Consider the following 26,284-nt stretch of genomic DNA (forward strand, 5'->3'; position numbering starts at 1 on the left):
GAACTTGCTTGGAAAAAAAACTCCGTTAGGCAAAATTCATACAAAACTAACTGTATTAGGATAAATATGCACAACAAATGCTTCTGCATTTTCACACACACTTAAAAAAATCTGAGTTCTGAATTTAGGATTGGAGAAATCCCTAAAGTTGATGGATTAGTCTATGTCCTAGATTGGGCTTTCCTCATGGTCAGCACATAACTGGGTGTTAAAATGGTTGCCTTACCTGTTGGAGAACTATCTGTAGAGAACAAAACTGGATAAAGAAAGTCATGAAAAATAGCCAGCAGATGTAAAACTTGATACCTGAACTATACTTATGCAAAGTTATCCATTTCGGTATCTCCCAGATTCATATAGGACTCAGCACCTTCCCTGTAATGGGAGACATAGGTCCTTGCCATTGGACCAAAAATAGTTAATAACACAATTCAGACAAGACGTGGTATTTGTATATTATTTATAATTTACTGAATTATATGCTGCTGCTTTATTCCAATATGGAGATTTTGGAGTGGTTACCATAAAAATAGAATGAAACATGTAAAATGCACAATAAACTCAATAAAACTGGCTAATTGGTTCAGGAAGGCTTTCTGAAATAGGAGTGTTTTGTGGAGGTGCAAAAAGCAATACAATGTTTTTTGACCCCCCTACTTGACCCCCTGAAGCAAAAAAAAAAAAAAAAAATTGAGCTTCTCTACTGAAGGTTTCCATTTGGGATTGGGTAGACTCAAATCAGGCCATAGGTCCATATGGAACCACTAGGAATATACCATCCAATAACCTCAGTGACCAGAAAAGTGGGTAAGAGGGGCAAAGGGGGAGATATGAAGGCAGTTGCAACATGTCTGATGTTTTGCTTACACTATCTGCCATGGTTGTGGCATACCTGGCATTCTGCTTGCATAGCTTGGCTTTCACACTGTCCTTTGCCCCTCCATGTACATATCTTGAGCGTACAGGTACTCTGTGATTGACTTATGACATCACAGACACATGCTATGGCAAATCCAAGTTTCAGTTATATTGCAAATTACATATATTCAGACTTGAGCTGCATTAGGTAAAAGAGGGAATCTAACTCGGAGATTACAGGATTTGCAGAAAATTATTTGAACAACAGTTTAACAAAAAGAATGGCATGTGAAAAATGGCTGCATAATTTGAAATACATCTCATACTAGTTTTCTAGAATCACCTGACCATGCCATCTATGAGAAACTATAGGTTGACTCAAATGTTACAATTAAGCATGCTACTTAAAACAGCCTTTGTGAGTAAAGTAATCCTTGCCTAATTATAACAATCAGTAAGAAATGTTACACAATGCTAGTAAAGTATGTTACATGACAGTAAAGCATGCTTACCATATAGTTTACCATCCTCGTGTCAAGAATTTCCACTCTAACAGCCTTCAGTAATATTCAATGGGAATGTGACATTGACCATTCTTGTGGCAAACAATCTAAATTCTATGGCCTAACTATTCCAGTGATGTGCTGTGTGTTCCACAGAAGAGGAGACTGAGGATGACAGGATACACCCAAAAGAATGTCTTCGCTTCACTCAGCAGCATAACAGGTGACAGTTGTGCTGCCAAAGGACACTTCACTCACTGTATCTGTCATGGTTAATGCACATCAGCTACCGCCACACATGGGAATGATGTGGCCAGAAATCCATCCACCAGACCTGGACATTATTATCTGATTAATCACATGTATGTGAGAGATCTGGAGGTAGCCATTCCTCTTCTGTGAGTGGAGATGTCATCTTGCAGGAATGTGGTCAATTGCTCTTGACAACCGCTTACCTACAAAATAACATGGGGATTTATGTAACAATGGCACCTTGCAATGTCAATGCATCACAGGGAGAATCTGAGGATAACTCAGATTTATGGAAACCTTGAAAATAAAGCCAAGGCAACTGATTGCTACATTTTTGTTTTATCACTTAATGTTTAGAGCTATATTTGCATGAATGTAAAATTTGTCGAAATTTCAGAATCTGATCTTTTGAATATTGAATATTTTGGTTCTTAGTCATCTAAAGTGTTGACTGACTTTTAAGTGAGGTTGAATATTGCTAAACTAATTTTTAAAAAACATATTTTTCTCAAGCATATCACCTACCATCATCACCAAATAGGTTTAGGGTACAATCCAGTGCATATTTTGACACAAAAAAGCCCAACATGCTGGCTAAGAGGTTCTGGAAATTGTATAACTTTTTCTGCGAAACATACATAGAATTACACTCTTAATCTTGAATGAAACTGATGAAACGAGCTCTTTAGGGTTTATTTTGACAATGTTTTTGCTGTTGGTTTTCTTTCTATAGCAAATGTTTGTGACTCCACTTTTGGACTGGCCTTCTCCTAAAAGTGGCTTTCTTTACCACTATTTCAACAAGACGATGGAACTGTTTCATCCTGTTTTGGTACTATTTTGTTTTGGTACTATGCTCAGCTACAGGGATAATGGATTGAACCTATGCCATTGGAGAATAAGAGGAGGGACAAAGGATCAGGAAGATGACAATGTGAAAATGCTTTTCCAGACTTACTGGCAGCGAGAACCTTAAGCTACAATATACCAGCTTTCTTTGTATTTTTGGCCCCACCCCTTTGCCCACTACCCCAGCCACCACAGGAATTTGTCCTGCAATAATTTTCCTGAAATTGAATTTGGACCACAATTCACATGAACTTCTACAGCTGTGGACTAACTGCTGCATTTCATCTACATCCAGAGACCAACTTCTGCTCTCTCCCTGATCTTGAGGAGCCATCTTGAATCAGATCATGGCCCCTCTAGTTGTTCCCATGGGGGTCTTCCAACTGCCTATGGAAACTCATAAATAATTCTTCTCTCCCAGAAAGCCTAAGAACCCCAATATGCCTGGCACCAACTTTTTCAATTTTGCTGGAAGCATACCACAGCACAATTAATTCCAGATTTACCACAATTATAAGGATCCTTATAATTGTTTATTTAATATCCCACTTTTTTTTCTTTCAAGGAATTCAAGCTGGCTTATATAATCCTCATGTATGAACTGATTACGTCCTTCTTGGGCCCCTTACAACTCTCCTGTTCTATGATTCTATGATTCTATGATTTTATACAGCACCTGTTATCAACTGATCAGTTAACTCCCAGTGTGATAATCAGAAGCCTTTCATTCCGGTGTAATAAATCAACCAACGCTTTTTGGCACGTGTGTGCCTCATTTGGACAAATCTGTCAAGAGACACTACTACCAAGGTAAAAAAGATCCTCTATTCATGTGTATCTCAGAGTATTAGTATACTTATACATATAGGTCTGGAGAAGACAGTTGTTTACAGGAAAGGAGCCCTAGTTCCTAAGCACAGGGGACCAGGAAAGAGGGAAAAGGGCATCTGCAGGTGATGGGAGCAACCCAGGAGATTACAAAGACTGAATCATGAGTTTCTCTTCTGTCTCCTTCTTTGGCTGCATACTCAGAGTATTGCTTTCTGCCGAGCTAGCCTCAAGATCAAGACTAATTCCTGGATGTATACTGAAAGGGTAGGCTTCACTTTGTTCCTCTCAAAATCTTAAAGGAATTCAAATAAAATGCACATTTCTTGAATCTTGGAGCAGCTTTCCTTCTCACTCAGCTGCCATTCAGATCACAGGATTGCCTATTTTAACTTGGAGCATCCATGCAGTGCCAGCTCCAGCTTTCTTAAGGTTTGTCACCTCCACTGTCACCAGTTGCCCAGCATGCATGCTTCTTTGTCCTTGGACTTAGTGTCCATCTCCTTTGTGAAAAGGCCTGTTTTCATCTCTTAGACAGCAATACAGACATATTGCATGAAGTTTTTGGACTGGTGTCTATGAGGACTTACGGATACCACAACAGGACTCAAATTATTCCTGATGGAAGGTTCCAAATTTAAGCCACTGCGTTGTGGAAGTTTGTGATAGTGAACCTACTGAGGACTATACCTTACAGCCTGCTTGTGCCTTGCATGTGAGATAGGACTAGTTTACATGATGTATCATCATAGTGTTTCTTCCATTGTAACTTAGTGATTGGTATGTCCCGGGCCTGGCTAACATGTGACCATCACTGGAGAATAATATTGTGACTGGAGGCTGGTGATGTAGTCGCTGTAGACCCCTTGACTGTACATAAAGTTGCTATATTTGGTCTTCCTCTTTTCTTTCTACTGCAATGGAGCACCTGGGAAAGCTTAGCATCATGACCACTGTATGCTGGTGATGAAGTTTTGGTATAAGAACAGGTGTTGTCATGGTTCCTATTCATAAATGTCTAAAGAAGTACTAAGAAATAAACCTCAACATTCAGTTTTCTGATAGCAGCGTCAGGGCTGCAAGTTCTGACTCAACATCACTGATTAAAGGATACACTGTTTTTAAAAGATTTTATTATTTAGATGTATTCCTGTAATAGGAAATACAAAAATAAAACTGATTTTTCATTCAAATATTAAGTGATAACATTAATTACATTGCAACTTTCAGTTTGTTCACAAACACAAAAACATACCGTAGTTTATATTTACCTCAAGTATATATATAGCTCCAAATTGCAGGGTGGATTGAGTCTTTTGTTTTTGAGCATAGTTGGCTGGAGCATGCTGAGTATTATCTTTTTCTAGTCTAATCTTGCATATGATTGCACCCTAAGCCACTCAAGCGGAAGTTAAATCAATGTGGGACATACTTCCAAGTATACTTGTTTTGGACTACAGTGTAAAAAAAATCTCAAGTAGAGATGAAAACATTTAGAATAGAGAAAGGTTATAGCTCTTTTACATATACATGTTTTCCTAATGCTTGCTAACAATTAATTTTTGTCTTTATTATTGTTAATTATATTTAAATTCTGCCTTTTTCCTGCAAGGAACCAAGGCGGCTTATGTCATGTTCCTCCTCTTCTCTACTTTATCCTTGCAACAACCATGTGAGGTAGGCTGAAAGTTACCAGTCCAAAATCTCTCAGTGAGCTTCATGACTGAGTGGGCAGTAGATCTGATCTCCTGAGTCCAGTCCAACATTCTAACACTCACCCCACTGGATCTCAATCTTTAATTTAGTATTAAAATTAGCTATTATGTTGCTTTTCAATAGTGAAGCTTAAAACAATTATATGCATCATTTTACAAGGGAGTTGCTAAAGATACTTATAATCACACCACCTGCTGGCAGTTCGTTATGATACAACATAATTATCTTGGTTTATGGAACAAGTCAGTGCTCCCACCCAGCCAAGCCACCCATTTCTAAGTGGGAAGGTCCAGGGCCATGAGCAGGGGGAGCTACTGCACTGAAAGTAACACCTCCGCAGAAATTATTGTTACAGATACAATGCTGGGCTAGATAGAAGGCAGGAGGCAGTTCTTAGGTGCCTAATACAACATCCTGGTGTATTGTATGGCATCCGAAGGATGGAGAGAAAATACCCCATTTCATCTTGTCCTTTATATTATCATGTACACACATACAATTATGTGTTGACATTTCATTCTGGCAATTCTCCTTTAGTGATGGATTTTGGCCACAAAAAAGATCTATTAAGTCTGCTTTGCTCTTTGAAACCCTAGCACAGAATTAAGCCTCAAAGACGTATGGTTTCCAGTGTACCCACCAAAACTTCTTTTGGCACCCTCTTGGTTCCCTGTCCCTTCAGAATTTTAGATTAACATTTTCCCTTTAAAAACGGAGAGGCTGGCATTCTGTTAAGTGATATGCTGCCTTCCAGTATCATCTTTGAGTTCAACAAACAGTTTTGTTTTTTGGAGTTGAGATTCACCAGCACCACTACCTCGTTAAGTTCTTAGGAAAACTAGTTTTCTTTTAATCCCATCAATTTTGCTTCTAGGAAATGAGTGTTTTGTGATTGGCCACACCCACCACGGCAATAATTTTCTAAATGAACAATCCCTCAGCAGCGACTTTGTAGGAACTCCCATGATACTCCCTTGACAGTATAAACACACTCACTGGCCTAAAAAAGTTTGAGGAACCCTTGTGTACTTGCTGAATTCATAGGGTAAAATCTAATATAAGTCCTACTTAAAGGAGATCAGTTACAATGAATGGAACATACGTTAGCCATGATTACAGATTTTCAAGGATATGTCAGTCGTGCTTCCTTCTACACATTTTCTCTGCATATAAAGCTGCTTTATACTGAGCTAGAACATTTGACCCAGTGCTCTAGCATCTCTTTTTAAGTACTGCGTCCTGAGAACCTTTTATCTGATGATGCTAGAGGTTAAACCAGATATCTTCTGTGTGCAAAGTCTGTTGCCTATCATTTAGCTGTGGCTTCTCCATTCTTGATGATAGTGCAATAAATGTCTTTGCATCAATTTTTCTACTATGTGGGGCTAATCCATATACATAAGTCATGTATCAAGGGTAGGAGAGAGAGTAAAGGTATGACAAGAGAGGTATATGGTATTTTCTTAAATGGGGTAAAGGGAGTAACAGTGGGGCATGGGAGTTAAAAAGACATTGAGAAATTTGGCATTCTCAAATATTATGGGCAGTCTCAAGAAGCCTCCATTGTTCAGGCACAGCATCCCAATTTGTAATACATACAAACACAATAATGTGCAACTGCCCATTCGTTCAGGGATGGACAACTTGTAACCCTCCCAGTGTTTTAGTCAGCAACTCCCATGATTTCTTGCAAGTGACTAGGCTAGCTATGGCTGATGAGAGTTGTTGGAGAGAATGGCTGGAGGGCCAAAGCTGCTCACCTTTGCTATAGGTTGCTCACAATTTCCAGAATTGGCTTTGCTGAAGCTAAGTAGAGCTTAATACTGCTCAGTGCCAGGATGGGAGACTGCCTGGGAATCCCATGTACACCATCTTGATTTACATGATATGTGTGTATACACATACACACACAAAGTAAAATAATAAGTGCAAGAGAGCAGGAACATAACACTGCTCTTCAGAATCTCAGCCCTGTACGCTTTTTATGAGATGTAAAAATTCCAGTCTAACATTCCATCAACAATTCATTATTTTCTTCAATAAGTTCTTTAGTTTAATATAGGCCAGGACTCTGTCACTAACATCTATTTATGTCTAGGTAGTGAATGGAAAAGCAATAAAAAGCTCTTCTGCTCAGCATGTTCAGTGAGTCTCTCCCTCTGCTGAAAGACACTTAGATCAAAGGCAACTCAGCAAGGCTCAGCAGCCGCAGAGATAGATTTCAAGTGCTTTCAACCACAGACACAATCAAGAAGAGGTGGGAAACAAAAAAATACAGGCACAAAATAGTATTGATATGAATGGGAGCGTTGCCTGAATCCAAGCTGGACCGTCTGTTCAGGCCTTCTGGGTTGTTCTCCCAAAATAAATTCAAGCACAAGCTCAATGAAATTTGGTGGAAAGGATTTTTGTTTTGTTTGTTGTTCCAGGATATTTGAGCATTTGTTTAATGACTTTTCCCTACTATCTTAAAAAAATTGTCACGAATAGGCAGAATCATTTTAGAATGAAGAATTATGAATGAGGATCAAGAACACAAAAGACTGTAAGATGGGACGAGGTAATGCTTTCAAGCATCAGTATATTTTAGCTTTATGATGCAAAGAGTGTATATATTGTAGTTCTCCAAGGGATTTGGTCTACAACTCTCATCAGAGCCAGCATAGCCAATGGTGAAGAATGATGGGAGTTGTAGGTTAAACCATCTGGAGGGCCATATGTTACCCTCCCTCAGAATGGATTCTTTAATGTAGGATTAGAAAATCTTCAGTCCTCCAGATGTTGGATTGCAACTCTTATCAGTCCTGGCCAGCATAGCTAATGGTAAGGGAAGTTGCAACAACTAGCGCCACGTATTCTTCATCTTGCCTGTAATGTTTGCACCCTTTTATATTAGTAATTTTGAGTGATGCTCCATTGTAAAAGTGTTAGGTCAGATCAGAATTCTGTGCATCAGACTATCAGTATGCATTGCTGTGATTAGTGGTACCTGGCCAGCATCTAAGACTTAACATATACATATTGGTAGGCTGTAATATTCAGATCTGTCTTCATGGGGGCTAAGATAACACCTTTTTAATGTGAAGTTCCATTCTGGTTCAAGTGGGGTCCATCCCTCTTGTACAGGACCGAGTTGCCCAACACACCCAACTTCTTTCCCTACAGCACCATATATTGAAACCCTTTAACTTGTTCATGGAATAGGTATCATTCCAGAGAAATTTACTTTAGATGTCCTGGCTTTCAACCTTGTACCTAGCAACCAACATTGGTTCCCAGAACCTCATGATTAAATGTCCTCATGTCATTGGTGTTTTCCCAACAATACACTGTTCCTTCTTATAATGCAAAATATTCAGTGTTAGCTTGCTCCTGAATGGGCAATTAAAAACCATTCACTTTACAAAGAGCTGATCCTAGGAGATAAAAGCTCATAGCCTCACACAGCTGCTTGCAACGCTGGACTCTCTCTAGGACTTTTTAGAATGGGGACTGTCACAATGAGAGCATGTACTGTGAAATCTACCACTACAACACTGCCCAGGGTTGCATCAATGGCAGATGTGGCTGGGCATTTGCCAAAAGCCCACACCCCAGCCAGGCCCCACCGACAACTCCCTGAAGCTGATCCTCCTCTTCACCATTGCAGCCTGCATGCTCACTTGTTTCTTGCTCCAACCCTGAAAGTACTGGTGGTGAGGAGGACCAGGAGACACTGCTGCCTGCTTGTTTGCTGGCTCTCTGCCTAGCATGCAAGCATTAGTAATGATAAGAAAGAGGATGAACAGCAAGAGCAGCTGCTACAGGGGTGAGTCTCACTGAGTGAAGAAGACGCACTAAGAAAGGGTCTATTATGGTGGGTGAGTGGACAAAAGGGCTATTTGGGCAAGGTTTCACATTCATGAAGGACCTGCAATTTCACTGTGCTGAAGCAGGTTAGGAATTACTACCATTCAATTACAGGTCAAGTTTGTTTAAATGGTCTTGCTATGTTAACATAACTGGTGGCATTCCATGAAAACTATTTGTTTTCAGTAGTGGGTGAATTTGTACAGGAAAAAAAGCTAGAAAAGCACTTGCATATTATTATTTTGTGTGAAATGAAAACATTTAAAATATGTTTTGGCTTTTCTTCATTTTCTAGGTACATACTAACAGCCATGCTGAATCAGAGTGATGGACTATCTAGTCCAGCACTCCATTCACTTTTTAGCAAACCAGCTGCCAGCAGGATCCCTTAAACAGGTCATGTACAAGAGTTCTGCCTGCCCATGCTCCACAGCAACTGGTATACACAGGCACTCCGCCTCTGAGAACAGAGGCAGAACATAGCCAACAAGGCTAGTAGATATTGATAGCCTTCTCCATGAATTTGTCCAATCCAATCCCCTTTTAAAGCCATCCAAATTGATGGTCATCACTACTTCTTGTAGCAGTAAATTCCATACTTTTGCTAATAATTGTGTGAAGAAGTAGTTCCTTTTCTCTGTCCTGAATCTCCCTCCAGTAAGCTTCATGGGATAAGCCCAAGTTCTAGTATTATGGGAGGAAATAAATGTCTCCTTTCCCAACTTCTCCACACCATGCACAATTTCACACAGTTCTCATGTTTCCCCTTACATCCCTCTTTTTCTAAGTTAATCCCAGTTGTTCTTATTGTTCCTCATAGAGGAATCATTTCAACCTCTTCATCATCGAAGTTGCCCTTTTCTGCACTTTTCCTACTCAATAATGTCCTTTTCCAAGTGTGGCAAACAGACTGTACACAATATTCTAAGTACAGTCACATAAGGAGAGAACAATCTTAACAGTTTTATTTCCATTCCTAATTAAACCTAACATGGAGTTTGCCTTTTTCACAGCAGCTGCGCACTGGTCAAAGTTTCCATTGAGCTGTCCCCCCTGCTTCTGATCTCTTTCTTGATCAGTCACTGCTAGCTCTGATCCCACCACCCTATACTTGAAGTTGGAAATTTTTGTCCAAACATGCATTACTTCATACTTGTTTACATTGAATGACATTTGCCATTTTGATAACCATTCACCTGGAATGGAGAGAACCCCTTGGAGCTCCTCATAATCCCTTTCGGTTTTAACCACCCTAAATAGTTTGGAGTCATCAAAAACTTGGCCACTTCATTGCTTTCTCCTAATTTCAGAACATTTATATTCTGAAGAGCATTGGTCCTAAAACAGAACCCTGTGCAAACCCACTGATTACATCCCTCCATTGAAATAAAGTATCGTTTATTCTCCCTCTGCTTTGTTTTTAACCAGTTTCTGATGGCTAAGTTTCCTGTTCCATGACTGATAGTTTGCTCAGGAGTTTCTGGTGAGAAACTGCGTCAAAAGCTTTTTGGAAATCCAAGTAAATAGCGCCGACCAGATCGCCTCTACCCTAATATAAAAGGAGGAGCCTAAGCAAAGCAAAGCGAAAGTGGCCCAGGCCTCTCCTGATCACTGAGGACATGCCCTGAGAACGTCCTGCCCAAGCGCCTTCGAAACAGACAGCAGCTCTGCCACAACACTTGCTCGCTTACGGTTCACACATCTGCTGAACTTTTAAAAAGCACGCCCTCCGTGGGACGTGCACCGTCCGCATCCCGGTTGCAAGATGCTGCTGATAAATAACCATCTTCCTCTTTCCTCAGCCACTCGCCTGCCTGCCCGCCCATTGTCACGTCGGGAGGGAGCAGGGCGGGCGGGCTTGCAAAGCCAAACGCAGCCTGTGCTTCCGCGCCCTCGGGACCCTGTGTGGGCCGAAGCCAGTCCAATCAGCCGCGGCTGCTCCGGCCGCTCTTTTTCCGGGCCGCGCGGCTCCACAACATGCGTCATGTGTGCGCATGCTCCGTGAAGAGAACGGACGGTGTTACTCAGGCAGGAGCAGGGCAAAGTCGAGCTTGGCATGCGAGAGAGGACCGGGAGGTAGCGGCGCAGCGCCCCCTTTCCCTGCGTCCCTTCCTGGCGCCAGCTCGCCAGCCGAGCCTCGTGCGCCATGGTGTTGGACAGCTTGGCCCGCATCATTAAAGTACAGCTGCCTGCCTACCTTAAGCGTCTGCCGCTGCCGGAGAGTATCGGCGGCTTCTTCAGGCTGACAGGTTAGGGGGCAGGATTATTTGGGGTGAGGGAACTGGAGAGGGTGGGGGAGGCGCTCTCTTCAGACTCCCTTGTGTACCGCAGTAGTTGAGCCGGCCCTCTTCTCCCTCCCAGACTCGCATCACCGTCTCTTGGGGCGCGGAATAATAGGCAAACTTAAGTTTCCTGAATTTTTATAGAGTCTCCATCCTCTTGGCTTCACTTCGCAGCGCAAGCCTTTTAAGCGGCTACTGAGACATAAGCCCCCTTCAATTCAGTGGGACTGATGCTCAGGTTTAGGATTGCAGCCTGAATAATCGGTATGTCCTTAAATGTTTCGCGAGCTTTAGATTCAAGTGCTTCCAAACAAAGAGGTAAGGTAAGTTGTGGTCAGTGAGACTTAATCCATCTGTTTAGGGTTGTTCGTTTTGCTTTTAAACGCTTCTCGTGTCTTACAATGCACACAGAATGCATTCTTACCTGCAAGTAAACCCCACTGAACAAAAGGGGGCTTACTTCCAGGTAAACATCGGATTTTTAAACACAGGATTTTCACAGGTATGCTGCCCATTCCCTCTGATGATGAATCCTACTTCTGTTTCCTAATTCTTACATGCTACATACCCTTCCTTTCCTTCTTTATCAGGTTTATAATCCCGCCCAGAATTTTGTTCTTCTGGCATGTCAGTGCTTTCTAATACAAGATGTTCCCATTCTCTGCTTTTTGTTTGTAAGTGTGAATGTGGGATACAAAACAGAAGAGAGATGTTTGCATGAAAGGAATGTTTGCATGAAAGTAAATACTAGTGTCAATAGACTTCCCTTAACTAAGGCTGCAGTCCTCAGAGGTAAGCATATCTGAGCCCCATGATTTCTGTGTACTGAGACTCATTTAACTCTAGACAGGGTTGTGCTGCTACTTAGGAACACAGAACTGAGTCAGACCATGGGCCCATCTAGCCCAGTATTGTTGACACAGAATGCCAGCAGTTCTCCAAAGCCTCTGTCACGATCCTTTCCTAATCTTACCTGGAGATATTGGGGCCTAAACTTGGGTGCAAAACATGTGTTGAGCTATTATACATATATATTGCATTATAGCCTTCATATCCTCTGTTAAAATACCCTCAGTCTGTCCATGTAATAAAGTATAATTCCAATTAATAACACACTGAACTTTTTAGCTATCCTGTTGCACTCATAATCATGGAATTACATAGTTAATAATTTTGGAGTGTTTTCACTCTTTCAGTACATGCTCAATTAGCAAAGTGAACTAAACAACAGAAAATCTGGAAGCATGTATGTTGTGCTTCATGTTCCTTTTAGTTTTATGGTTTTATATTCGATTTTGTAACTAAACAGTTCCACGATCTTTTATTATAAGTAGCCCAGATAACTTTGTTTTATAATATGTTAATAAAAATGCTGTTGCACAACTGACTTTCAGTGGAAACATATCCAAAATTATCTAATGAAGTGGAATTAATTTGTGATGCATTCCAACTGCTCATTCATTCCTGAAGCAGCGTGGCTTGTGCTAAATGCATGAATAGTCCCCAGCACCCTTTCAATGTATGCTTACATGTAGAAGAGCATTTCACATCCACAACACTGATTGTCAACACAGACCAGCAGATATGGTTATTATATCTATTGCTATCAATGTGTTTTGCAGAGTACAAGATGGCAGGACCCTGGCCTGAGAATGCTTGTGCTAAATATGTGTCTTGTACTTCATGTAAAAGGCAGTATTGGATTGACTCCACTCACTGCTATTCAAAGTTAACAAACCTTTTGTTTGAAATAGAGTGCCACCGGATTGCAGCCTTGACCAGCCAGCTACTATACTGCTTCCTTTAGTAGCAGGTCAGCTGGAAGAAGAACCACTGTTGGTACTTGCCAGGGGTCGTTTTGGAACTGTTCTGGACTGTGGGCCGGAAAATGTGCACCCAATAGACTGTCTGTGATGGCAATACTGGAAGGGCAAGGAGTTAGGTGGTTGTGTCAGGAGCTTCACTGAAAAGGTAAATTTTGAAAGGGATTTGAAGTAAGAACAAGAGGTACCGCACACAGGTCATCTGGGACAGTTGCATGGGCACTGGGCAGCAAGGGGAAGAATGGAGTTCCTTGAGGGAGCAGGGTACATCCACATGACTGAGGGTAGTGGAGCTGGTGAAATGAATATCACAAGCTAGATGTATTAAGATAAAAAGGAACAGAGGCTGAGGGGGCAGGGAATATGGAAGCCTTTGAAAGTAAGGATACAGATCTTCTGGAATCAGGAGGAGATAGGAAGTCAATGTATGGCTCTAAGACAGGGGTCCTCAAAATTTTTCACCAGGGGGCCAGTTGAAAGGTGCCGGGTGCGGGCCAGAAAGGTGGTGCCGGCAGTGCACAGGGGTGGCCCGTGTGGGCAAGCGCACTGGGGCGGGGCGGGGCAGGCACGCTCCGCGAGGTGGGTGCACAAGGCAGCAGCTTGTTCCCTTGGAGATCATTTTCTCCGAGCGAGCAAACTGCTGCCTCCCCGTATGCGGGGCGAGGTGGGCGGCAGTGGGCGCGTGTGTGGGCACGCGCATGGTGGGTCCAAATGGGCATGGCAGGCCGGATAAATGGGCATGGTGGGCTGGATCCGGCCCACGGGCCGTAGTTTGAGGGCCCATGCTCTAAGAGGAACATTAGGAGATCAAAACTTATCTGAAGAACAAATGATTTTGACACCAGACTGTTGGGCAGAGTTGGTAATTAATTTAGATCATTAAGAAGAAAGGGGACTTGGTTCACAAACTTAATTCATTCCACGATTCTGGTCGCAGCTCGAATTGGTCGTGAACCAAGTTAAATTCCCCCATAAGGTTCAATGTAAATTAGGTTAATCCGTTCTGACCCCTATGAATGTGGTTGCAAACTGGTTTTGGTCATGAACCAAGTCAAATTTGCCCATAAGGTTCAATGTAAATAAGGTTAATACATTCTGTAAAATATTTTATCACAAAAATTTGAAACAAAGAACAACAAAGTAGCAAAGTACAGTACAGTAGAGAAAACTAACCTAGGTGCTGGGGAGGTTATTGTTTGGAGGGAGAGCCCCCCTCCATAAGGACATCAGGGAGATCTCCTTCAGGGGTTTCCTCTCTTCTTTGTCTCTTAGCTGCCGGGTCAATTTTGGCAAAAAATCTGTACTTTCTGGTGACCTTCATTACTGCTCTGCAAGTTCTTTTTACCACCATGCTTGCTCTGCACTTTCTTTGGACCCATTATTCAATATTACTATTGAATAATATTTTACAGTACTATATGTGCTAAAAAACATACAAAAAAGCTTCACAGCAAGTGACCACAGGTCTGTCTGCAACCGCAAGTGGGGAAGATGGACACGATCGTGTTCGAGCAGGAACATGGCCGCGATCATGGCCGTCACCCGATGCGGAGTTCACGAACAGAGGCCAAATTTTTCCAAAATGTTTGTTCTAGAACCAATTTGGTCATGAACTGAGGTGTTTGTGAACTGAGGTACCACTGTATAGTTATTTCATACTTTTCATGCTACTGATTTGGTCCTCAAGTGACTGGGCCTAAAAGTCATGTCACTTTTTACAGTTTTCCTACAGAAAAAATAAAAGAAAAAAAATGTAATGATTGCTTGTACATGTGTTTTACTGGGTGGATACACTCACAAAGACCACAAAATATGCAGCAAACATCATCATCATCATTATTATTATTATTATTATAACATTTCTATGCCGCCCCTTGCCGAAACCTCAGGGCGGCTTACAATCGTCACATAAAATAGCCTGAAACAATGAGTGAAAAAGACTGTGGGAAACGAGTCTTTACAAGACGGTTATTCATAACAGCGCCATTTTGCACCAAATCATGGATTAATTAACCCATGATTTAAAGAGTAGGTGTTAAGCACAAGCTGTTCCTATTTTTGTAGCAATACCCTACGAATGCCTCATTTGTAGGTTATTGTATGACACTTGGAGCTGTTTGTGGGTTAGCAACGCAAAGTTAGACTAAAATCAAACCTTAGGTGTTTATTGGGCACAAGCAGCCCAAAGAGTCCCAGTCTGACTCTTATGCTTTGTGGAAAAGTAATGGGGTTCAAAAGCCTGCAATGCTTCTAAAACAATTGGAGATGAACACTGGTTTGTTTAACCCATATGTAACCCATAGGGTCCAGGCTTGCACATCACAAAACAAATTTTTCTTGTTCGCAGGAAAAGGATCTTCCCACTCACCCCTCTCCCTGTTAATTTGGTCTCTGATAGTTTTGTGTTGATTTGTTGATTTTGTTTGTTTGTTTTACATTCTACCAGGTAGCAGTGAACAATTTCTAGGTTAACTGACTAATACAGATTTTGGAGGATAAATAGACTTAATATTTTATGCATATAACAGTTGCATGGGCCACACAGGGCTACTGATGTAAACAGGTTTGTTGGAATAGCCATAGCTTGAAGCCTTCAGGGAGGAAAGGCTTTGGGTAAAAAAGGAATGTTGTTTTACATGCAATTCCTGACTAGCCACAGAATAATGGCTATAATCTTGTCACTTTTCAAAGCCCAAGGGAGCTTTATTTAGCCAGTTTAACTGGAGCAGGCTGGCAGGGAGCAACTGTGGATCCATTTTTATCTTTGTAGGCTCATGCGCTCCTCCCAAACTCACTCAGTGCTCTTTACCTCCTGAGTTTCAAGCCTGGCAATTCATCACTGTACAGTTGTTTCCCTGGATGACTGCCCAAACTTCTAGGCCCTTCTGCGATGGGTTACACTAATATTAAGGAGAGGTCCCTGGTCATGATGGCAAAAACAAAGCTCCATCATCCAGGTTTGTAACCATACCAGAATGTATTCCCACTGCCACAGCATTTAGCCTCATGACAATTCCTTTGTGCCAGAAGAGGGTCTGCTTGTTGCAAGGATAATTGTGTCAAAGGGCCCTCATTCTTGCCTTTGTACAGCTGTCCTCCATCTCTTCCCTGGTTCATGCAGTTCCATAGGACTGGCCGGTGCTACCCGTGCACAGGGATCAGATCGATGTGGGAGAGAGCAAGCTGGCAGCCAGGCAGGCAAGTGGTGATGATAGTTGCTATTTGGCCTCCTCACTGCAGCTGGCTGTCTTTATTTTTTATTTAGTTATTTACAAGATTTGTGTTTAATTTCTTACATTTCTTGACTGCCCATAAGCACAAAGGCTTCTTGGGTGGTTTACAAAATCGCAAATAGCACAACCAAATAAAACACACATGTAAGACAAACATAATAAAACATAACAATCCCATTAATAAATACCATGAAACAGTAAAACATAATACAAAATCCCAGAACCATTGCAGCTAAATCTCATTCAGAGGTACAGTATAATATGGTAGAAATGAGGATAAACATCTACTTTAAAATATTTGATAAATGAAAAGGTTTTCAGCTGCTGCTGAAAGGAGAAAAGAGTGGGTACCAAGTGCACCTCTTTGGGAGAGCAATTTCACAATTGGAATGCCACAACCAAGAAGGTCCTTCTTCTTGCTTCCTTTGGAGGGGGCTTTCTGAGAATGGCCTCCACTGATGATCTCAGGGTTCCAGCAGGCTCATTTGGAAGGAGGTGTTCCTCCAGATGACCTGGCCTCAAATTATTTAGGGCTTTAAATGTTAATGTTAGTAGTTTGAATTGGGTCAGGACTTCAATTAGTAACCAGTATAATTGACGGAGGACTGATGTGATGTGTCCATGTCAGCCAGTCCCCATTAGCAGCCTAGTTGCTCTATTCTGAACCAACTGAAGTCTCCAGACTATTTTCAAAGGCAGCTTCATGTAGAGCATGTTACAGTGGTCCAAACAAGAGGTTACTGGAGTGTGGATCACTGTTGCTCGATTCTGCCTGTTCAGATAAAAGCATAGCTTCTTTTTTTTGGTGATTGTTGTTATGGGTTCTGTTTTTTGGTTCACTCTTTATAAGCCGTCTGGAGACTTTTTAGTAAATGGGATGGCATACAAAAACCATAAATAAATAAGCAAGCCAGCTAGCTAGCTGGTAAATTTGCCTAAGCTGATAAAAGTCACTGAGTCCACCACTGATTCTAGTGATAAGACAGGTTGAAAATTTCACAACTGGACAGATGAACCACCCACCAGGATCACCTCTTTCTTGTCTGGACTGCATCTTAGTTTATTGGCCCTCATCCAGTCCGTTATCAGGCCCAGGCACTGACTTAGAACAGTCACTGCCTCACCTTGATTTGATGAAGTAGAGCTGAGTGTCACCCACATATTGGTGACACTTCATTTCATACCACCGGATAAACTCTCCCAGCAGTTTCATGTAGATGTGGAAGAGCATGAGAGCTAAAATAGAGCCCTGGAGTGCTTCATGGCACAACTGCCACGGTACAGAGCAATAATCCCCAGTGCCACCACCCAGAATCAGCCAGACATCGCAAAGCCATGCCTCCAACTCCCAGCTCTGCCAGCTTATCCAGAAGGATGCCATTGTTGGTGGTATCAAAAGCTGCTGAAAGGTCCAAGAGAATCAACAGGGTTGTACTGACCCTGTCTCTTTCTCAGCAAAGGTCATCCCACAAGGCATCTTAGGCAGCTTCTATACCAAAACCAGTCCTGAACCCCAATTGAATTGGATCTAGATCATTCATTTCATCCAAAACTGCTTGAAGCTGCTTGGCCACCACCCAAACACCTTGCCCAAGAAGGGGTTTTTGGCAACTGGTCTATAATTATTCATATCCCCTTGGTCCAAAAGTGCCCTAATCACAGCCTCCTTTAAAGGGGCTGGTAACATATCCCTCCCCACCTGCCCCGCCACCAACATCTAAAGAGCTTCCAAAGTGAACAATGAAATGATAGAAGAGATAAAAATAATAATTGCATGTTAAAACAGAATATCATTGAAGATGGTGGTAACAAAAAAATGGTGGCTGGTCAACTTAGGGAATATTCCTGTTGGGTCCCATTGAAATCAGTGTGAACACATAATGATGATTATGGATTGAACATGATACACATGCTTCCAAGTCAGGTTTTTACTGTTTAATCGCCTCCCTTCTTCATGGAACAACTTATGCCCACTGCATAGGATTGTCCTGTTTGTCTATATCCAACTCAACACTTTTAGCCTTCCATCTTATTGAAGCATGTAATCTTTGGAAAGTGATTAAACTTATTCCTGCTTTAAAAAGTGAAACTTAAAAATTGAAAAGTGATGATATTGATGTTTTCCATCATATTCTATATACTGATACCACTACTATACTACAAATAGTTGAACTGTACTTGTATAATCTTTTCTTAATGCTCTGCCCACTGATATGCCAAGCAGTATTAAAATATCATCTGTGATCACCTCTCCCAGCTAACTTTGGTGGTGCTTCTTTGGCCAGCATAACTTGCTCTGCCTCTGAATTATATCTGGGTTGTTTTACTTTCTATCTTACAATCCTTTTCGGCAGAGAGAATCTGTCTGGAAGCACCCTGAAAGAGAGTTCATTGAAAGATAAGCTGATTGCGTGGGCCACATTGATAATTTATGTATTGTAAGCCACCTAGGAAGGCCTCAGCAGTTATAGGTAGCCTATAAATACATGTCTACATAAATAATAAGCTAATATATGAAAAAATCTTTGGCTGGCACACATAGTGCCTTTGCCCCTCTCTTCTGGATTATTATTACATTATTACATTTCATTTCTACCCTACCTTTCTTCCCCTTGCCAGAATAATAAACTATGGTTTGAAGTTGGTTTAATATGTTCAACAGTTGATAACTTCCACTTCCAAGTAGAACTGAAATAGAAAATAATTAGAGACATCCTCATGAAGAGAGGGATGAAAGTGCTTCTTGTGCAAGCAAAAGCTTATGTAAATTTTGGCATAAGCTGAGATGTATTTTGTATGATGCCTGCAATCCCTGGAGGGGTATAGGTTACCCTGCTGGATGGGTCCCTAAAGCACTACTATTGAGCTGATTCCATTTACAATAGAAGAACAAAGGTATTTACAATAACCATTTAAAGAATTTCAAACTATATCAACAATACAGAACAATAATACAGAATTTTGAGTTTTGTCCTTTTGCATCAATAACCATCAGAAGTCTGTGTACTGGACAATCAGTCCTGTACATGTCTACTTGGAATTAAGTCCTGCTGTGTTCAATGTTGTTTTCTCCTATTTAGGTGTTCATAAAACTGCAACCTTAGGCTGCACACCAAGAATTTTAAAAAAAAAGCTATGTTAATTGCTTTTCTTTGAGAACATCACTACAATCTGTATAATACAGCATGGAGAGTAGCATCTTGCATCCATTTTTCATATAGACACAGGCTTATGATCTGTTTGCATAAGAAATTTGAAAGTGATCAGTTTTCATGTGACTTCTTTTTCCTGTTTTGTTGTTTTTTTAATACTACTGTGCTTAGAAAGCAGTGCTGGATTTTAACAAAAGAAAGTTCTGGCATCCACAAAAGAAAATAATTTCCTTTAAATGCTGAACCCCTGTGGATGGAATATGAAGAAATAGGAAGTGAAGAGTGTACAGATAACTTGGCATTCCATTGCCCTCTTCTTCCATTTTCTGGTGTGTGTGTATGTGCATGCGCCAGCCAATAATTCTGCTGAAATATTCACAGTCTCATGATGAGTTAGCTTATTATACTGGCATAAATGATTAAATTGGTGGTGTTACAGCTAGACAACATTTATCTGTTCTTTGCAGAGTGTCTGTGACTTGAGTCTGAGAACTCTAGCTCTCTCTGAAAATTGTATTAGGAGTACTGGCACTTTGGTGGAAAAATATAAACATTAAGGTCACAACCTTGCCATCTTACTTGCAATCATGTGAGATGTGAAGAACACCAGCACTGACTTGCTCAGTCAGGCAAAATGTTTATCAAGGGCGCAATCCTATATCCTCTTACCTCTTAGCTGACAGCAAGATACATGGAATTCAGTGGGGCCTCCTGTGGCGTGGACAGGCATAGTATTGCATCTTAGTCTGGGATTTTGTGCCCAGCACTGGGCCTCAGGGCATCCCAGGAGGTTCCAGCTTGACAGATATACCCTCATAATTTTATTTTGCAAGAAAAATACCATAGCTATACATGTCAAAGTATTCTTTATTTTTTTTCTTGCATTGCAAGGCAGATTTTATTAAGGCATATCTTTAAATTCTAACACCAAAACAAGTAGCAGGTGAATAAACCTGATGCTGGGTAAAAATCTTTTATATAAAATATGTTTTTATAATGTGTTTCAAACTATACATTATACAGTAGACTTGAAAATTATCTATCAGCTTTCATATGTACTTCTGCTGTTGAACTATTCAGGGATTTTAGAAAGTTGTTTCTCCTTCTATTATGTCTTTCCGCCCTCTTTCTTCTATTATATCATACTACCCTTTTCTGTTTTCATCTTTGCCTGTAAAGCAAATGTATTCATAGCATTCTTTTTTTCCTCTGTTATATTTTGCCAAAGGCAGTTAAAGGGGAAACGATTTTGAAAGGCAAAATAGACAGCCTTGGAAATGCTATAAAAATTTTCGGATTCCTAGAACTGAGGCTGGGGATAGCTCTTCAGCCCTGGAGCTGGAAATCAAACCTGTGACCCCCTCCTTCACCCCCTTGCAGCTGGCACTTGGGTCTCCAAGCACTCTGGCTGCATTCCCCTAGTTGTGAACGTGATCTCACACAGGGAGAAAACGGGGGCATTACAGAGAGCAAGGAAGGGAGGAGACCCGAATAACCAGGATATGAGGTAGGGTCATCTCAGGCCAGCTGTAACAACAGTTCATTAGGACTTCTTGGAGTTTCATGCAGTGTTGAGATATGGCTGTGGGTTCTGATAAGTGTGCGGATGTGTGAGCACTTAGAAGTCCTGCCTATATCTGAAAGAAAAATTGAGGAAGACCTACACTAACATCTTCTTGAGTGCTAAGAGCTATGATTCTTTTTCCTGTTGTTTGGTCTGTGTTTCATCTTCAGAAATGCCTGGGAAGTATGTGTGATGAAGGGAGGCTGTTCCAGAAACTTAACATTCAAAAGCCCGTGTGTGTTTGACAAGTATCTGTGGCTCTCATGTTCTGAAGGTCTATCAATGAATCTTTGCTTACTCAGAAAAGTAGCTGTTTGGAAGCCCTTAAGCTGGCAGTGCAGCACTGAATTTTTGTTCTTGGCCTGAGAATGAACCTATCAGTCCAAAGAGGAATATAAGGACACTTGGCCTGCCATAATTTCCCTCTAAAAAGCCAGGTGTTTATGTAGAATATTGGGTGGCCTGGCTTTAATACACCCCCATAAAGACTGGCAGTGTGCAGTGGAGTAGTTTCCAGTTGTGGAAGAGGACATTCGCCTGCCTCTTTCTTCACATTTGCTTTCTCAGTTGGGAAGTACTGCTGTAGCTCACAGCTTAGCTGTGTTAGAACAAACTTTCACAGAGACTGCAGATTGTCTTGACTTCATTCAGGTCAGCTCAACTGCGCATTAGGAATGCCCATTCTGCAGTAGTGGGAGATTGGCACTTGCTTGCTTTAATTAATTAATTTCTATACTACGCAACAGTCAAAGTTCTCTGGGTGGTTTGCAACAACATATTTAAAAAATATATAAAATATACCAATCGAAACAAAAAAAAAGTTGGCAATGCAAAATTTAAAACCAAATTTTAAAAAACACCAAACAAAAATTAAATGTTAAAAAGACCCAGTTAAACCATGTCTCTTAGCAGCTAGCAGGTCCCAGTAATGAATTAAATGCCCTGCAGTAAAGGATGGACATTACCTGGTGCCAAAAAAGATAGTAAAATTGGCACCAGGCAGTTGTCAGTGGGGAACTCATTCTCTAACGGGGGGGGGGGGGGGCAACTGAAAAGCCTCTTCTCCTTGTCAGCATCTGAGCCTTTCTCAGAGGTGGAAATCAGAGAAAGGCCCCAGAACTTGATTGTAATGTCTGGGTAGACTTAAGATCGGCAGAGCTTTACATGCACAACATCCTAGGCTCGGTCTCTTGCATCTCTGAGTAGGGCTGGGAGGACTCCTACCTGACATCCTGGTGAATCTTTGCCACTGAGGTACTGAGGTAGATGAAGGATATCTGATTTGGTATATGGCAGTTTCCAAGAAATAATACAATGCTGGTGTTATTTTTTAGGTGCAAAAGAGCCAAAGAACCAATATTTGAGCAATATCTCTTGCATAAACCTTGCTGAACGACTCACATTTAATTTAGCACATATTCTTGGGGGATTGCATCCCCAGCTTTTAATTGTGCACTGACCAGTTAATGCCTGTCTGGATTTAACTGTTTTGCTTGTGGTGGCTGTACAGGAAGAAGTGTGCACTTGTGCTGGATGGTTTAAAAAATGCTTTGGGTGTGTTTCAGTGGGCATATTTCAGGGACGCAGAACATTCCTAAAAACAATCACAGTGTAGCTGTTGAAGTTATTATACAATGAAGGGTGACCCTCAGGTGGATAATTAACCCAAAGCAAACACAGTTATGTCAGTATTTACTGAAAACACACTAAAGCCATATTGATGCCTTCTTTGAACTGACCTACTGCTAAATAAGACTGATAAGTCCCTGTTGAACCAAGCCAGAACTACCAACTGTAAGTGCCTAAAGTACACTTTCTTGTATAGTAGACCAAGCAAATGTAACTCTTCTAGTCTATGGTGCAGTCTTTTCCTCAGTTATAGCTATTACATAATACCACTTTTCTTAGCTCTACTGGTACCAAAATTTAGATTACATGCCATTACCAGACTTAAGTATGAAGTATATCCATTTCATAAGCATTTTTGCAACACACTAATATCATAGAAACTTTAGACAGGGAAGCATTCAGTAGCTGCCTTCAGAGAAATAATAAAAATGCATATTCATAGAAATATGCTGGCAAATATGAAACATTCTATATATTGTTAGAGTGAAGACAAGTTCATGTGTTAAATATTTTACTGCCTTGAAAATACATTAAATTTTACAGTAATGCCTCCTGAGATGACATATTGAACCTGCAGAGTACATTTCTACCAGGCTGCACCTCATATTTGTGAGCCCTACCTTGAATAAAACTAGTAAACAATGAGAGTTATGTTGATAACAGCTGATACTGAAAACTGCTTTGTGGCATGTGCTCAGTTGCAGAATGGCTGCGGTTACTGCCTTTCCTGGGTGTCCTTGCTCTGCTTGGATATCTTGCTATTCGTCCATTCCTCCCCAAGAAGAAGCAGCAGAAGGATAGTTTGATTAATCTCAAGATCCAGAAGGAAAATCCCAAAGTAGTGAATGAAATCAATATTGAGGACCTGTGTCACACTAAGGCAGTCTATTGCAGATGCTGGCGCTCAAAAACGGTGAGTTGTTTTATTCTTTCACTTCATGGCTTCAAGGATCTCCTTTTGCTACAGTTTAGTATACAACAGACTGGTTTACTTCTGTTAGTTGTGACAACTGTGGCTTTTCCTCACAGTTTATCATTTTTCTACTTGTGGAAGTTAATTTCCCATGCTACTTTTGCCAGTTTTTCAGGTCATGCACCTTCAAGTCCAAATTTGTTCTGTCACTAGACAAAGCGATTCCTTGTATACTTTGGGGAGATGCTTCCAAAACTCTTTTGCGTAAGGAAGAATGTATATGTCTTACAAAAGATGCAGGTGTATAAACTTAGAGCATATCTGCTATGGTGTGTGCTTACCATGGTTTAGAACCCAAACTATCAGGACTTGCACATGACATTTTTCTGCATGTCAAGCAAAGAATAAGAAGTTGCTCCCATGTATAAAAACCAACTGGATCTGCAGTTGAACATTTCTGTAAAACTAACATCATTCACTGCACCTATACGCAGCAGGCCAGTTTACTGGGCACTCGGTAGGCCACATATCACACAGTTCTCTTCCAAAACTTTATTGCTATCCCTGGGTTATCCGTTATCTGCTGCCTAATGATAGGTCAGACTTCAGATAACTGAGTAATAGGCCCTGAATAGCTATAAACTCTTTGAGTGTCACTGACAATTTTTGAATCTGAACCAAAATGAAAACACAGATCCTGTGAGGCTCCAATGCACCGTAAGATCTGTGATAACTGGGCTTCTGTGAACTACAGGTGACAGATGGGTTCCTTTCCAATGGTTTGATAGGGATGAAGAAAGCACAAATCATATTTTAAAGCATATGTTTCAGTTGGTGCTCAGGTTAAGCTGTGGACTTCCCTCAAACTGGATATTTTTCAGTCTCTTTAATTAAACTGGGGAGTTCCATCCAATTCTGACTAAGTGCTGCATTTAGTTTTAGCTGTGTTTTACAGGTAATGTTTTCCTGAATCATAAGTACAGTCCTGCAACCAGTACAAAAATCAGTCTAACCTATTGCCTCATCTGTTATCTTTCTTTTCAGTTCCCAGTCTGTGATGGCTCTCACAACAAACACAATGAATCAACAGGAGATAATGTGGGTCCACTAATACTCAAGAAGAAAGAAGTCTAGCAAACCCCTAACTTAAACCGTGACTGAAGGGAAATCTACTTATATCCTAGTGTGGTAGTGTTTTCAGTCTAAAATTGCTGTAGACTTGACATTGGGTATCTTTCTATGTTACTCTAGATTTATAGCCTGTGATCGACATGTGGTGACATTTTGTATGGTCTGAAAAATCATGTCTAATATAACAGCACAAAAGTGTAAATAAGCGTATTACTGTCACAACCACTTCCAGTAATTTTTGTTCAACCTGTAATAAAAGGTTAGACCAATCTTGAAGGATGTGTTTGTGTTTCTGCTGTATTTCCAGGCACACCTACACTACAGATTTAAATAGGTTTTTAAAACCAGCTGAAATAATATGATGTCCACTAAAGAACTCTGGGAACTGTAGTTTTTGAGGCTGTTAAGATTTCCGATTTTCATAATCCTTCCCTTAGCCCAAAATCCAAGTACTACCCTTATTTCATACTACTCTACATTGTCTTAGGTTTTATGCTATGTTTAGACTATGAAATATATCAACAGCCCCAAAGCAGTTGAGTCTAGAAACTATATGCAGTAAGTTACCAGATGTTTTTGTTTTCACAAAAATAGGGCCACAGCAGAAGTATCCTTGGCCATTATGACTAAACAAAAGTAAACCCCTGAGTAGATGTCCTGCACATTCCTTCATCCTTGCTCAAAAGTATCCCCACTGCAGACAGAATCTGATCTCTTCCAAAACAGTTCACTTCACAAGTTAACTTGTCTTGTGAAGGGATTTTTTTAATGAAATTTAGTGTATTTGGTATCTGGTCTCTTTTGTTGTTGTTGTTAGTCGCGAAGTCGTGTCTGACCCATCGCAACCCCATGGACAACATTCCTCCAGGCCTTCCTGTCCTACACCATCCCCCAGAGTCCACTCAAGCTCATGCCAACTGCTTCAGTGACTCCATCCAGCCACCTCATTCTCTGCCGTCCCCTCCTTCTTTTGCCATCTATTGTTCCCAGAATTAGGCTCTTCTCCAGGGGGTCCTTCCTTTTCACTAGGTGGCCAAAGTATTTGAGTTTCATCTTTAGTATCTGGCCTTCTAAAGAGCAGTCAGGGTTGGTCTCTTAGTGCTTCCATTAATTCTATATTGCTGAGTTGTTATGGAACTTCTGAACTGTTACAATGTGCAGACATGGTTTGTTTTATGTAAGCTTCCTTCTAGACAAAAAATACATTTCTTACATTTAAAAACAAGTCCATTTGTATATTTTCATTATGTCCAATCCTGGTTTTAAATGAGTAATTTCTGGATTTTCTGTATTCCCAATCATTGAGGTTAAGACTCTTTCTAGTGGCTTATAGAATAGCTCAGGGGGCTGGAAAATGTTGCCACCCTGCTTTTGTTCTGCTAGAGCTCCTTGAACTCACTTTCTTCCATGAATAGAAGGACTAAATCCTACCCAGTAAAAGTTAGTGGTACGGAACTGAAGCATACAGTAAAATGCTTACAAAGCCTTGTAGAAGTATTCATTCCTTTACACAGATGATTGTGTTACAGCCTATAATTAAATGTATTTAATTGGCATTGTTACCACTTGATGTATGCAAGCTAATCAGCTTTGTGAAGGTGCAAAATACTAACAAAAGTTAAATAAACGAAAACAAACAAATACATGTTGATTGCATAATTATGTACCCATTTTGCTGTGACATGCCTAATAAGCTTTGGTT

The 26,284-nt window shown here is 40.9% G+C and overlaps 1 protein-coding gene across 1 annotated transcript; it reads left to right on the top strand.

The window, feature by feature from the left end:
- Window positions 1–10,798: 10,798 nt before the first annotated feature.
- CISD2 (CDGSH iron sulfur domain 2) lies at window positions 10,799–24,858 on the top strand. The gene is made up of 3 exons (XM_044429165.1): window positions 10,799–11,104; window positions 23,237–23,451; window positions 24,496–24,858. The coding sequence occupies exons 1-3, from the start codon at window positions 11,002–11,004 to the stop codon at window positions 24,583–24,585; spliced, it is 408 nt and encodes a 135-aa protein (XP_044285100.1). The 5' UTR covers window positions 10,799–11,001; the 3' UTR covers window positions 24,586–24,858.
- Window positions 24,859–26,284: the final 1,426 nt, after the last annotated feature.

This window comes from Varanus komodoensis, unplaced genomic scaffold, assembly GCF_004798865.1.
Source record: "Varanus komodoensis strain SLA01 unplaced genomic scaffold, ASM479886v1 scaffold2, whole genome shotgun sequence".
Lineage (NCBI taxonomy): Eukaryota > Metazoa > Chordata > Lepidosauria > Squamata > Varanidae > Varanus > Varanus komodoensis.

Bases quoted from the DNA above. Each gene is read 5' to 3' on its own strand.
- CISD2 (XM_044429165.1), top strand. From the start codon at position 11,002: ATGGTGTTGGACAGCTTGGCCCGCATCATTAAAGTACAGCTGCCTGCC. The intron at 11,105-23,236 runs GTTAGGGGGCAG...GCATGTGCTCAG, and splicing joins CGGCTTCTTCAGGCTGACAG to TTGCAGAATGGCTGCGGTTA. The intron at 23,452-24,495 runs GTGAGTTGTTTT...CTTTCTTTTCAG, and splicing joins GATGCTGGCGCTCAAAAACG to TTCCCAGTCTGTGATGGCTC.